General features: G+C 35.0%; 1 protein-coding gene across 1 annotated transcript in view; it reads left to right on the top strand.

Moving 5' to 3' along the window:
* LOC132862533 (sushi, von Willebrand factor type A, EGF and pentraxin domain-containing protein 1-like) overlaps positions 1-15,171 on the top strand; it is an 82,098-nt gene that overhangs the window by 21,073 nt on the left and 45,854 nt on the right. The window contains exons 33-45 of the mRNA XM_060894592.1: positions 4,801-4,869; positions 4,988-5,176; positions 5,380-5,479; positions 5,771-5,844; positions 6,547-6,726; positions 6,909-7,085; positions 7,203-7,382; positions 8,274-8,450; positions 8,571-8,750; positions 9,138-9,308; positions 9,810-9,986; positions 10,107-10,286; positions 10,674-10,844. Coding sequence (XP_060750575.1) covers positions 4,801-4,869; positions 4,988-5,176; positions 5,380-5,479; positions 5,771-5,844; positions 6,547-6,726; positions 6,909-7,085; positions 7,203-7,382; positions 8,274-8,450; positions 8,571-8,750; positions 9,138-9,308; positions 9,810-9,986; positions 10,107-10,286; positions 10,674-10,844 — 2,025 coding nt within the window. The remainder of the gene's footprint in view (positions 1-4,800; positions 4,870-4,987; positions 5,177-5,379; positions 5,480-5,770; positions 5,845-6,546; positions 6,727-6,908; positions 7,086-7,202; positions 7,383-8,273; positions 8,451-8,570; positions 8,751-9,137; positions 9,309-9,809; positions 9,987-10,106; positions 10,287-10,673; positions 10,845-15,171) is intronic.

Below are 15,171 nucleotides of genomic sequence, written 5' to 3'. Positions count from 1 at the left end.
AGTGAGCGTATAGGGCCGATCGGCTCTGCTTGTCACAATAGGTTGGTACGTTTTGAATAAAAGTGTATTATGAAATTGTCTAGCTAACAAGTCAAAAACACATAAATGTATATCGTAATCGTAGTCAATATCAGGCATGGGTCAAGCACAAACAAATGTATCATTTGAAAGAATAAACAGAACAAAACAAAACTTACAGGCTCAACACACTCTGAACACAAACTTACAATCTTTATCTCTCTGATGTGACAATCAACAATAAATGAAGTGGGTTAACATTTAGAGGATATAGCATACAAATGTGCAATGTTAAAGCACAACGCAAACAAAGCAATGACGATGGCACGAAAAGGCCCTCTATCAGTGATCCAGGCAGTCCTTTTATCTGGGACAGGTGGAGATAATAACAAATCGGAGCGTTCGTCATATTAACTCGCCTTCCTGAAAACAAATCAAGTACAAGAGAGGACACCAGAGGGCAGCACAGAAATAAAACAACTGATTAAAGGTCATAACACCCCCACACTTCAAATAAAACATCCTTGTTTTACTGATGAATGCTTGATGGGGTGTCAGCAATTACATTGTCAATACCTTTCTTATGACAGATCACTAGATTGTAACTCTGACAGATTAGAGACCAAAACATAAGGCGATGATTTGCATTTGACATCCGCTGCAAAAACACAGGAGGATTTTGGTCGGTATATACTGTAACAGATTGTGCGCTGGAACCGACATATACCTCAAAATGTTGTAACGCAAGAATTAAAGCAAGAACTTCTTTCTCTATTATACTGTAGTTAACTTGGTGTTTGTGAAATTTCTATATAATTTCTATATATTCAATATATACTGATATATTGTTATTTCAACAAGCACGCCTTTTTAACCAATTTATGTTTTAACTTAACAAGACAAGTATTAATAAAAACAATATATATATATTTTAATGCAAATATTATTAATATTTAATTTAATCACAATTATTATATTATACATACAATAATTATTATATAAATACTATCACTATAGAGCTTTTCACTTATTACAAAGGTTACAACATAAAAAATGTTAGAATAAATTGCTAGAAAAAATAAAAAGTGTTTGAAGTTAAATAAATGTTCTTTGATTGAATTACAAAGAGTCTTTCCACTGTTCAATGGCCTTCCCAGATGCTGGACAGTACCATTTACCTTTAATTTGAGTATGGCCAGTAAGTTTGTTCTTCGACTGACCACATAATTTACACTGGAAGTGGTAGCCTTCTTTTGACAGACGCTTTTTTGGTGGCTCCCCTCTTGCCACAAGCTCTGCCTTTCGTAGTCTCCATGCGCGTTGTCGGTTCTGGGACTGTTGGACTGGCTGTTGGTTGGTCACCAGGCAAAATGATAAAGAACCCTGAGCCAAGACCCACTGATGGGTGATGACCTGGCAGAAAGGATGTACTGTATAACCCATAGATATACATCTCTGGCGCTAATGGGTGACGACCCTGCCGATTTGGAAATCCAGGCCAGTTAAACCACACAGGATCATGCTTGACACTAGGCCAGAAAGAAGATTCACATGCCACATGAGTCAGGCTGGTGCCAGGTGCAGCTACATCTGTATGTGATGCCACAGTCTCAGTTCTAGCATGTTTGCGGTGGCGAATTACTGCTCACTCGTAAAGATTTCAGTTTTTTGCTCTTTGTTGGAAGCCATGTTTCAGCCAATGACTGTTTTGCCCCGTTCGAAATTGTTCGGACTTGCCGTTAGGAACTGTTAGGACCTATTTTAGGGATCGTTTGACGAGTGTTAGGACCTGTTAGGAACTGATTTATTGGCTCAAAGGCCTTAGTGAGGTCAAGGGTGAAGAATGAAACAAGAAAGATTTTACATGGATTTTACATCTTAATTGCATTAAAAGTCTTAAGAAATGAAGTAAAAATAATGCTCATCAGGTGGGTTTGAGTTTATGATCAAGTTATCAAACCATTCTCTCATGTAGATGTTTTTTTTTGTTTACAGAGCAGCCAGTCGTGGTTAAACATTTATATTTCGTGGCTGGTTTTCAAGCCAAAAAAAAAAAAAAAAAAGAGTAGAAATGTTTTCTCTAATTCTAAGCCTAGGATGTGGACCTTGCATTTGGACACAAACAACTCCCGCGAGGTTGTAGGGGTGGGCGGGGTTTATGTATCCTGAGGGGCGGAGCCAAGCATCCATTTGAGACGGACAAACTGAAGCAGTGTAATTAACGGAGGAAGCAGCGGATAACGGTGAAGTATTTCAGCTTAAGTATTTCAACTTCAAATTACTGCTAAAATGACTAATAAGACTGAGTTTATAGTTTTGACGTCTTTAACGTGTACTAAAGAATAACCCTAGCGTGTTTTTTCGGTGTAGTTTGATTATTATTAAACCCAGTCAAACAATTTACTATAATAATCAACTCTGTTTTAGTGAAACTGTCATTGTTTATTATCGATATACTTAATGAAAAATAGATCACCTTTAAAAAGTGATTTTAGAAAACTGAGTTTGTTTGTTTTTTCTCTATGGTTTTATCCGCAAATTTATTTCTGAAGTGGTGAAAACAAACAATTTAAGAAGATTACAGGGAATTAATGGGCTTGTGAACGCTGCATCAGCATAATAATAAGTACAAACTGTTTCTGCTTGTTTTGCTTTAAAGCAGAGGTATTCAACTAAAATTTAAAGAGGTCCAGTAAGACAAAATTTCTGGAAGCGAAGGTCCGGAAGATCATAATGTCTAACTAGTTAGTGTGATATATATTTATGTAGCCTAGTAGTTGTATGAACATCTGCAAGCAATCAACACCTGACTGTCAAATCAAATAAATTCAGTACAAGTCAAAAACTAAATATTTATTGTCATGTAACACAGAACTGAACATATGTATGATTGTAGATATGTATAACGTTCTCTCATTAAATAAATAAAAGTAGGGCTACATTTCAAAATAATAGAAAATAAATAAAATGTGAAAATTGTGTATGTTTAAATAAAGTGCTTAACTTTATCCCTTTTATATCTCAGTGAGAGAACTGAGCTCTAGCTTGGCAGGATGTTAAACCTGGGCTTGAATGGAGTCAGGGCCGCTCTCATACACATGTGGAGCTGCTCATTAGTGAGCCTGCAACCATATTTAGTTTGGATTATGTTCATTGTAGAGAAAGCTGCCTCGCAGTTGTATGTAGAGCCAAACATGGTCAGGATGTATAGGGCTACTTCCCTCAGACCTGGGAAAGCTGTCTCAGGGACGTTGTCTTCAGATTAGAGTGGATGTGTTTGTTCAAAACCTTTATGCTTTGTCTCATAATGGCGTTTCACATTGTCACTTTTAATAATTGCCACAGTTTCTGTACATGACACAAATTTTAGTGGGAAGTATGAACAGAACTGAGTCTGTCCATTCTGGATTAAATGCTCTATTTTCGCGGTCCACTTTTCTTTTTTTGGAGAGCGCCATTTGTTCTTTATTCTAGCTTTCTCCGTCTCACTCGTCTGTTTCTCTCCCTTTCTCCGTCTCACTCGTCTGTTTCTCTCCCTTTCTCCGTCTCACTCGTCTGTTTCTCTCCCTTTCTCCGTCTCACTCGTCTGTTTCTCTCCCTTTCTCCGTCTCACTCGTCTGTTTCTCTCCCTTTCTCCGTCTCACTCGTCTGTTTCTCTCCCTTTCTCCGTCTCACTCGTCTGTTTCTCTCCCTTTCTCCGTCTCACTCGTCTGTTTCTCTCCCTTTCTCCGTCTCACTCGTCTGTTTCTCTCCCTTTCTCCGTCTCACTCGTCTGTTTCTCTCCCTTTCTCCGTCTCACTCGTCTGTTTCTCTCCCTTTGTTTTCTACATGTATCGCTATCTTTCTCTCACGTGTAACTTTACTCTAATTCTCTCTCATGTCTTGCACTGTTGAGTCGCAGTGTTTACTTCAGTAATGCACAGACTTGATTGGCTGAGTGGTATCACGTGGGATGACTTAACTCGCATGCAATTGGTCTGTGCGTTTCCACTACCAATACCGTAAATATTGCAAAAGCTGCACCGGAAAAATGGAAGCGCCGCGTTAAGTTTTAAATCATATCCTTTTGTTTTAGCCGTAGGTCCGGGTCCGTATTGGGCAGCTTCTGGGTCCGGACCCGGGCCGCGGTCCGCCTGTTAGTGACCCATGCTTTAAAGGATACTCTGCAAAACATCCCCCCCACACACACACATACATAGACACATACAAACACACATACGCACATGCACACACACATACAAACACACATACGCACATGCACACACGCATGCACACACACACATTCATACGCACATGCACACACACACATATATACACATGCACACACACACATACACACACACACACACAGACCACCAAAAGCCTTTATACAGTCATTCCTAATGGGGATGGATTACAAACCCAAAAACATTTCTAGATGTGCATTTGGAATAAAAATAAAAAAACATCCACCCAAAATTTGAATTTTTTAAACAATTTACCAGACATGTACAAAACTGCACAGAATTCCACCTTTTAATTTCCTCCTCCTCCACATTTCAGCCATAGTATTTGTGTCTTCTGTAATAGACATCTTGTATCTTTTGTTTGTACTTATTTGAGTTTCTCAGTTTTTCTGCTGTGTTGTCAGGTTGACAGGACTGTGTTGTTAGGTTGTTGTCAGCTACGGACACAAGTGTAGGTATAAAAGATTTGATTAAACTTGCCGTTCTATACAGTTAACTTTCTGGGACAGTCATGAACTAGGACTGAGTAACTCCTAGATCCTTGCTGGAGTCTCAGAGTTACAGTTGAAGATGCTGCGCTACGTGATCATCTCTGCACATCTTATGATGGCTCTAAAGGTTCAAGGTGAGCTGTCGGAGAGAACACCGCCACCAATTTTAGGATGCATTTATTGTACTGGATGAGGGTTCAGATCAGGGTTAATAACATTAATCACTGAAATGTCTGATTTGTTTTCTCTCAGCCCAGTGTGAGAGTCCTGCTGTTGGAGAAAACCGGATTATGACTGAAATATCAGACCAACAGACTTTTCCTAAAGGCTACACTGTAAAGTTCAAATGTTCCACCGGTTATATTCCAGAGCGAACATCAGCTTCCAGGTCAATCACCTGCATTGGAAACCAGTGGAGCAAACTCCAACTTCAGTGTAAAAGTAATTAGTCTCTAAACATCTTTTTAGGTTAAACTTTAATTTCTCATGTTCATATTTCATACTTTGGATTACCGGTGGTCAACATGACAAAAAAATCATGTCACAATTCTCATAAACTATTTTTAATGCTGTTTCTCTTTGTTCTGTTCAAGTCAAAAGGAGAAGAAAATGTCTGTGTTTACTGCATGTGTATTTTTATACAGAAAAATCCTGTGGAAATCCTGGTGAGATTCTCAATGGAAAGTATTTATTTCCAGAAGGCATTCAGTATGGTGCAACAATCATGGCACAGTGTAACGAAGGGTAAAATTATTTCTTTGTGCTTTTTTTTGTAAGAAACAAATTTATATATTTGTTTATGTGCACATGTATGCACTTGTATGTAACTGCATAGAGAGTCCAACAATCTAGACCAATGTTCTGACACTAGATTGTATAATTATAAATAATAATTAAAAATAATTATAAATAGTTATAAATATTGTCTTTTGAATAAAGACTTAAATGGGAAGTTAATTCTATGCACACTATTTATTTTTGTAAAGTACTTGGAATAACTTGGAAAGCATATTTTAAAACAAATCCTGTTTGCAGTTATCAGCTTATTGGAGATTCAGAGAGAAATTGCAGAGAAACAGGCTGGGATAAGAGACATCCTGTATGTGAAGGTAATATTATTTAAAAATTGTACATTTTTCATCTTTAAACATTTAAACACATTTTTCATTGTGTTAGAACATTTAACCTGGTTTTAATTTCTTGATTCTGACTTCTTTTGTGGAGGGTCATTCCTGTTATCTCCAGCCAAATGATGTTTAATACAGAGGTATTTTCCAGACAGTTGTCCAAAGGAATTCTAAATTGTATTTGCAATTATGGATAAATCGTGACGTAATTGAAGCGATAAAGCAAATCACGTTTCAACAGTGATGACCTCAGAGGCTCTACAACCTAAGATCTTTCAGTAGCATAATGAGTCTATTTATATTTTCAAGATTGTTAGAGAGATTGCATTTTTCTATATAGGTAAAGAAAATGGACTGTGATTTGGTAGTTTTTTTTGAACAAATATGAATTTAGCCAGAATTTCAAAACAGGCTAGTTGTAAATAAACCAAATCACTGATTGATCGATTCATTCCTCTTGTATGTTGTTATTGTCGCTTATAAAGATACTTTCAGAAAAGAGCTACTAGAGATAAAGTGTCTCCAGAGTCCTGTAAAATCTGCACGTTGATGTGATGTAAAAAAAAAAAAAAATGTAAAAATCTTTGTCCACCTTTAGAAAAGACGTCTAAAGCCACGAGAGAAGACCTTCGGATTTTTGTAGAATAATTTAAAAATGCTTTTTTATTTTTATTTTTTTATCAGTGGTGAAGTGTATAAATCCTCCCAGTGTACCAGATGGGGTATTTGAACCAGAGGAGGAAGTGTATAACTATGGAGATGGAGTCTATTACTCTTGTAAGAGAGGTCTTGATCTGTTTGGACCTTCACTATTAACATGCTCCAATGATGGAACCTTTCAGCCTGCTCCTCCTCGGTGTCTGTGTGAGTTCCAGTCAATTCACTGTTGCAGAAATATTTGATTAAAAATTAGAACAAAGATCCTGCTTTTCTCTATTTAAATTCTTGATCATTGTTTTTGTGTTAGTTCTAAATTTGATTTATAGCATTAACGGGTACAAGGAATAAAAGATTCTCTCATTGTCTTTGTCATTGTTTTTATACAGTTGTGACCTGTGAGAGACCCGAAATCCTAAATGCAGTTAGAATCGAAGGAAAATCGCCACCTTATAAATACAGTGACTTTGTTCGCTACCGGTGTAATGAAGGCTACAAAATGGAAGGATCTGATTTCCTGATCTGTAAAGAAGATGGGTGGGATCCACCTCCTCCTCAGTGCACGAGTACTAATAATGAATATTTCTGAATCATATACATTTTGTTAGTTTGAGATAGCAAAAAGGACACGCATTTTTAAAAATATTATTGCAAATATATAATTTTCACTCTTTCTTCCTCAGTTGTGACCTGTTTACCACCGACTCTTATACACAATGGACAATTTAACCCTCAGAAGAAGGTATATGAGTATGGAAACAGAGTCACATTCACATGTAATGGAGGATTTAAACTTAAAGGCCCTGCAAGTAGTTTATGTACCGAACATGGAATATTTGAGCCTTCTCCACCTCAGTGTGAGGGTAAGTCCTCGAGAAAAATCCCAATAATCTTCAGTCGTGATTCTATTAATGTTTAAAACAAGGAGTTTTAGTATTGTTTATTTTCTTTTGTTTGTTTTTCTTCTCTGTTTTTACTGATTTTTGTTTTTCTTCAGTCAGTTTGAGGCTATTTGGCTTTGCTGTATTGTTGATGACTTGCATTTTGAGACATGTTGAAATCCAACTGAAAAATATTTTACTTCCTTTTAGTGGTTCCAGGGTAAAAGATGTTGTTTTATGGTTTAAAGAGTTTTTTTATCCTGTGGTGAGGAAGAGGTTCTCAGTAGTGGAAAGAATACAAAACCTTAATTTCAGCAACAGTACTGTAACTGTAGTAGAGATTCTAAAAGCTCTTGTCGATGAAGAACGGAAGTTTGCGAACGTTACCATGTGTTTGATGAGACTTTGTCCTTATATGCACATTAGTTCAAAGTTTTGATATGTTTAAGCCTTTTCGTCACATTATTGGAGCTGTGCTTAGGATCACTGTCTTGATAGATGTTCCAGTTCAGAGCAAGTTTTAATGTTGTGGCTGATGTCAGAATTGAGGTGTTGCTTCATATTTCTGTGCTCTTCTTTCATGCAGAGATCTTTATGTACTGGTAAAAATAACCAGTGGTTTTTGAACATTAAAGAATGTTTTATGTTTTAAAGATAGGGTTCATTGGCTGAGGCAGGTTTCCAATTTCCATTAACATTTTTATTTTTCAGTTAATAATGCAGAAATATGAATAGACAATGATTTAATCTGATTTGTGTCATACTATCATTTTTTTATTAATTTTGTTTTACTTTTAACATTCTTCAGAGAACTGTCTCAGGGAACAAGGAATAAAAGATTCTCTCATTGTCTTTGTCATTGTTTTTATACAGTTGTGACCTGTGAGAGACCCAAAATCCTAAACGCATATAGAATCGGAGGAAAATGGCCACCTTATAAATACAGAGACTTTGTTCGTTACCGGTGTAATGAAGGCTACAAAATGGAAGGATCTGATCGCATGATCTGTAAAGAAGATGGGTGGGATCCACCTCCTCCTCAGTGCACGAGTACTAATAATGAATATTTCTGAATAATATACATTGTTTTGTTAGTTTGAAATAGCAAAAAGGACACGCGTTTTTAAAAATATTATTGCAAATATATAATTTTCACTCTTTCTTCCTCAGTTGTGACCTGTTTACCACCGACTCTTATACACAATGGACAATTTAACCCTCAGAAGAAGGTATATGAGTATGGAAACAGTGTGAAATTCACGTGTAATAAAGGATTTAAACTTAAAGGCTCTGCAAGTAGTTTATGTACCGAAGATGGAATATTTAAGCCTTCTCCACCTCAGTGTGAGGGTAAGTCCTCGAGAAAAATCCCAATAATCTTCAGTCGTGATTCTATTAATGTTTAATTCAAGGATTTTTATATTGTTTCTTTTCTTTTTTCTTCTTCTCTGTTTTACTGATTTTTTTTTCTTCAGTCAGTTTGAGGCTATTTGGCTTTGCAGTATTGTTGATGACTTGCATTTTGAGACATGTTGAAATCCAACTGAAAAATATTTTACTTCCTTTTAGTGGTTCCAGGGTAAAAGATGTTGTTTTATGGTTTAAAGAGTTTTTTATCCTGTGGTGAGGAAGAGCACTGTCTTGATAGATGTTCCAGTTGAGAGCAAGTTTTAATGTTGTGGCTGATGTCAGAATTGAGGTGTTGCTTCAATATTTCTGTGCTCTTCTTTCATGCAGAGATCTGTGATCCACAAACCATCCAAAATGCAGTTATTGTTGGAATTTCCTCATTGTACAGATACAATGACTCTGTCAAAATCAGGTGTAATGAAGGCTACAAAACAGTGGGGTCTGATCGCCTGACCTGTGGGGTGAATGGATGGAGTCCAGGTTTCTCACCATGTATTGGTAAAAATGACCAGTGGTTTTTGAACATTAAAGAATGTTTTATGTTTTAACGATAGGGTTCATTTGATTGAGGCAGGTTTCCAATTTCCATTAACATTATTTTTCATTTAATAATGCAGAAATATGAATAGACAATGATTTAAACTGATTTGTTTCATACTATAATTTTTTATTATTAATTTTGTTATATTTTTAACATTTTTCAGAGAACTGTCTCAGGGAATAGAGTGTGTTTTTTCCTAGTAGAAAGTGCATTAGCTAGCTGTATTACTTATTTTGGCCTGAGGGTTTTATTTAATTCCTGAAAGCAACTCAGTCTTTTTCCACTACTCAGTTCACTGTTTCAAAAAAAATAAAAAAAAATAAAATAAATAAATCCTGCTTTTCACATTTACATTCTTGATTGTTGTTTTGATTGTTTTAGTTCTAGCTTTTTTATAGCACAAACAGGTACAAGGAATAAAAGATTCTCTCATTGTCTTTTCCATTGTTTTTATACAGTTGTGACCTGTGAGAGACCCGAAATCCTAAATGCAGTTAGAATCGGAGGAAAATGGCCACCTTATAAATACAGAGACTTTGTTCGCTACCGGTGTAATGAAGGCTACAAAATGGAAGGATCTGATTTCCTGATCTGTAAAGAAGATGGGTGGGATCCACCTCCTCCTCAGTGCACGAGTACTAATAATGAATATTTCTGAATAATATACATTGTTTTGTTAGTTTGAGATAGCAAAAAGGACACGCATTTTTAAAAATATTATTGCAAATATATCATTTTCACTCTTTCTTCCTCAGTTGTGACCTGTTTACCACCGACTCTTATACACAATGGACAATTTAACCCTCAGAAGAAGGTATATGAGTATGGAAACAGTGTGAAATTCACGTGTAATAAAGGATTTAAACTTAAAGGCTCTGCAAGTAGTTTATGTACCGAAGATGGAATATTTAAGCCTTCTCCACCTCAGTGTGAGGGTAAGTCCTCGAGAAAAATCCCAATAATCTTCAGTCGTGATTCTATTAATGTTTAATTCAAGGATTTTTATATTGTTTCTTTTCTTTTTTCTTCTTCTCTGTTTTACTGATTTTTTTTTCTTCAGTCAGTTTGAGGCTATTTGGCTTTGCAGTATTGTTGATGACTTGCATTTTGAGACATGTTGAAATCCAACTGAAAAATATTTTACTTCCTTTTAGTGGTTCCAGGGTAAAAGATGTTGTTTTATGGTTTAAAGAGTTTTTTATCCTGTGGTGAGGAAGAGCACTGTCTTGATAGATGTTCCAGTTGAGAGCAAGTTTTAATGTTGTGGCTGATGTCAGAATTGAGGTGTTGCTTCAATATTTCTGTGCTCTTCTTTCATGCAGAGATCTGTGATCCACAAACCATCCAAAATGCAGTTATTGTTGGAATTTCCTCATTGTACAGATACAATGACTCTGTCAAAATCAGGTGTAATGAAGGCTACAAAACAGTGGGGTCTGATCGCCTGACCTGTGGGGAGAATGGATGGAGTCCAGGTTTCTCACCATGTATTGGTAAAAATGACCAGTGGTTTTTGAACATTAAAGAATGTTTTATGTTTTAACGATAGGGTTCATTTGATTGAGGCAGGTTTCCAATTTCCATTAACATTATTTTTCATTTAATAATGCAGAAATATGAATAGACAATGATTTAAACTGATTTGTTTCATACTATAATTTTTTATTATTAATTTTGTTATATTTTTAACATTTTTCAGAGAACTGTCTCAGGGAATAGAGTGTGTTTTTTCCTAGTAGAAAGTACATTAGCTAGCTGTATTACTTATTTTGGCCTGAGGGTTTTATTTAATTCCTGAAAGCAACTCAGTCTTTTTCCACTACTCAGTTCACTGTTTCAAAAAAAAAAAAAATAAATAAAATAAATAAATCCTGCTTTTCACATTTACATTCTTGATTGTTGTTTTGATTGTTTTAGTTCTAGCTTTTTTATAGCACAAACAGGTACAAGGAATAAAAGATTCTCTCATTGTCTTTTCCATTGTTTTTATACAGTTGTGACCTGTGAGAGACCCGAAATCCTAAATGCAGTTAGAATCGGAGGAAAATGGCCACCTTATAAATACAGAGACTTTGTTCGCTACCGGTGTAATGAAGGCTACAAAATGGAAGGATCTGATTTCCTGATCTGTAAAGAAGATGGGTGGGATCCACCTCCTCCTCAGTGCACAAGTACTAATAATGAATATTTCTGTATAATATAGTGTTATATATAGTTATATGTTAACTTCTTTCATGCAATCTAAAGTACAGTTTTTCAAAACATTATATCAAATGTATCATTTTCAGTCTTTCTTCCTCAGCTGTGACCTGTTCACCACCGCCTCTTATACACAATGGACAATTTAACCCTCAGAAGGAGTTATATAAGTATGGAAACAGAGTCACATTCACATGTAATGAAGGATTTAAACTTAAAGGCCCTGCAAGTAGTTTATGTACTATAGATGGAATATTTCAGCCTTCTCCTCAGTGTCAGGGTAAGTCCTTGAGAAAAATCCCAATAATCTTTGCAGTTATAATTCTATTAATGATTAATACAAGGATCTTTATAATGTGTCTTTATTCTTGTTAATCAGTGGTTTTGAAATAGTAAAAATAAATAGTTTTGAATATTGTAGAATGTGAATAAAGAAAAACCATGGGAGCTCATTACAAAAAAAAAAATCATTAAATGGACTGTGAATTGGGTTTAAGGAGTTAAAATAAACAACAGTGTATTGTACGTGACTGATTTCAACTGATTAACCTTTTAAATCTATGATGATAATGCAGTTTCTGGAATAAACACTTCATTTTGATGGCTTTACAAAAGAGAACATGATTTAATATATTTTTTTAGTAGTTTTACGATTGCTAAATAAACTCGTACACCATTGCAATATGGAGTTACTGATGTATGCATATTAAAACTGATTTGTTTCAACTCTAATAATATTGTACTAATATTACATTTATTCATCTCTTATGTTCTCAGCACAATGTGTCAGACCCCTTTGGATTTAGGGTTTTATTTAATTCCAGAGAGCAACTCAATCTTGTTCCACCACTCAATTCACTATTTAAAAATATTGAATATTTTTATTTATATATTTATATATATATATTTTTATATAGTGAATATTGTAGAATGTCGTGGGGTTTTTTATGTTTTGTAAATATGGTTTATTAGATGAGGTAGGTTCCCAATTTCAATCAAAGTTCTTTTTGGTAGTTTCAAGTCAATCACCTGCAAATGAAAACAGTGGACTGAACTACAGCTTCAGTGCAAATGTAATTCTCCTTAAAGACATTTTTTCAACCCACTCAGGTGTTTGTAGTGTTGGTGGAGGATTCATTGTTAATTTTTTGTAAAGCCTGAAAAATCAAGACATTTTATATATATTTTTAGTAAAGTCCTGTGGAAATCCGGGTGATATTTCCCATGGAAAATATTTAACTACAGAGGGAATTCTGTTTGGTGCAACAATCACTGCACAGTGTGACGAAGGGTTAGTAAAGCTGTGCCCTTATGTTTTTTTGGCTAAATACCTGTACATATAAACACAATTACACATAACATGGTTGTGTACATAAGATTTAACATACAATCACTGTTTGTAGGTATACGCTTGTTGGAGAGAGAACTAGAAATTGTCGAGATGATGGTTGGTATGGGAGAGATCCTGTGTGTGAAGGTAATGAATTTTATGATAATCTTATCAGTTGTAGTAAACAATTTGTTGTTTGGAACAACTTAACATGTTCTTTTCTTCTCAGAGGTGAAATGTAAACCACCTCCCAGTATACAGAATGGAAGTTTTGAGCCCATGGATGAGGTTTATTATTATTATAATCAGTCAGTCACATACTCTTGTAATAAAAATTACACTCTTATTGGAGCATCAGTGGTATCCTGTTCTGACAACGGAACCTTTCCTCCTCCTCCTCTGTGTTCAAGTAAGTTATGCAGAATTACATGTAAATACAAAAATTAAGCTCCAAATGATATTTAGGTTATAATTTGGATGTTGGAAGTAATGCTTAAACAGTACTGATATCATAACTGATGCTGTGTTTTCGACCCAGTGTTATTTCATTTGATACAGTAATACAGGTTAACTTTATCTAAACTTATCAAATCTTTTAACAAACGTTTTGGCATTTAAATGTTTTGACATTTTTCCGTTGTTTTTCCGTTGTTGAGTTCTACAGTTAACAATGGGGCACAAATCAGCCTTTTTGTCATTTATATTTCTTTTAGATTAATCATTTGTGATGCACCTATAATTGAAAATGAAGTTAGAGTTCAGGGCAAAGCACCACCCTACAAATATGCTGTTTGTTCAGTACGATTGTATTAATGGTTATACAATTGAAGATTCTGATGGATAAAATCCACCTTGTGCATGGGTATTGAACCATGCTTTTAATTCTTGACATCACTTGGCAGCACCCAAATCAGAATTACAGTTCTCTGTAACAAGTCTATTAATACAAGTGTAATGAAGGATTTAAACAGTCCACTTGTTTAGTAACAAGTCCATTTATTAATAGGTCATAAACATGGACCAAGCAGTTTGCACAACTGTCTAAACACAAACATTTATCCCATGTTCCAAAAAAAATAACCATGAGGGGAAAAAGAAATATACCGTGTGTCTAAATAAGTTTTCTTTTAATTTTTGCTTTTCAGTTCCAGCTACAAAGCTTATTCCAGTCCTGGTCAATGTGTCCTCCAGTGTGCCTCCAACAGAGCAAACTACACCTAAAACCATGGACTGATACAAATCCCAGGGTGTCTCCAGCTAACGTGCTTTTCAAACAATTCTGCTCTATTCTCAGTTTTTACAAACTACATAATTGTTCATTAAACTGGCACAACAATAACCTTTCCAAGTATATGCCTTATGTGTTTATAGTCGCATTAAAATTGTACCAAATGTTTAGTCAAGTTTTTGTAGCTTTGAGTCAATTCATAGAGCTGTAAATGAAAAATATCAAATGTTAGCATTTTCATTGCATTACAAAAAGAAAAAAATACATTTTGTTACTATCGTGCATTAAAAAAACATTATTTCAGTGTGGTGTGATTCTTAAAATTCATGTATCATTTTAACCACAGTGATTTCTGCATTTTAATTATTTTGCCGTGATTCATCTCAGTCAGTCGGAGAAACTCATCTGAAGCGCTGAAATTGACTGTTTCTGTTGTTACACTAGGGGTGAAATTGTCCTTTTTAGATTTGATTCTCCCTATACAACTGCTGCATTAAAAAACAACAATGGGTGAATGATTTATAACCTGCCTGATATTAACTTAATTTTACTTTTATACTTAATGTACTTATGCCTGAGAGATATGTTTGGCTAATGCTGAAAATGTCAATAGCCATATTCATATCTGAGTGAAATTTTGGAGATGCATTTCATTGTGTTGTAGAATACTGTATATGCAATGTTGCTGTTTCTTCAACAGATAAAATTTGGCAATCCAAATAGCTTTTCAGATGTTTACCAGAATTTAAATCTGATGTCTATTGGACAAATTTTTACATAACAATATAAATACAGTAAGGTTGATCGCTCAACATTTTCTCGATTTCTCAAAAAAAGTTTCATAATTTTATAATTTATTCAAAAAGTAAAATAGTGGGAATAAGCCTTGTCCTTGTTGACCTGATTTGAAGAAAGCAGTGTATGACACTTAGCAATGAAAATATTCTGTGTGACATTTACAAAAGTTAATGCAAACTTTTACTTTGCAAATGTAGTGTCATGTCATCCATTCTATAATTAAGATATTTCAAGTCAAAACTTTGGTTAAAAATGGAGAAATGGG

This window comes from Tachysurus vachellii, chromosome 19 (assembly GCF_030014155.1).
Source record: "Tachysurus vachellii isolate PV-2020 chromosome 19, HZAU_Pvac_v1, whole genome shotgun sequence".
In the NCBI taxonomy this organism is placed as follows: Eukaryota; Metazoa; Chordata; class Actinopteri; order Siluriformes; family Bagridae; genus Tachysurus; species Tachysurus vachellii.
The sequence above is the reverse complement of the archived record's forward strand: the minus strand, read 5'-3'. Positions and strand labels throughout refer to the sequence as shown.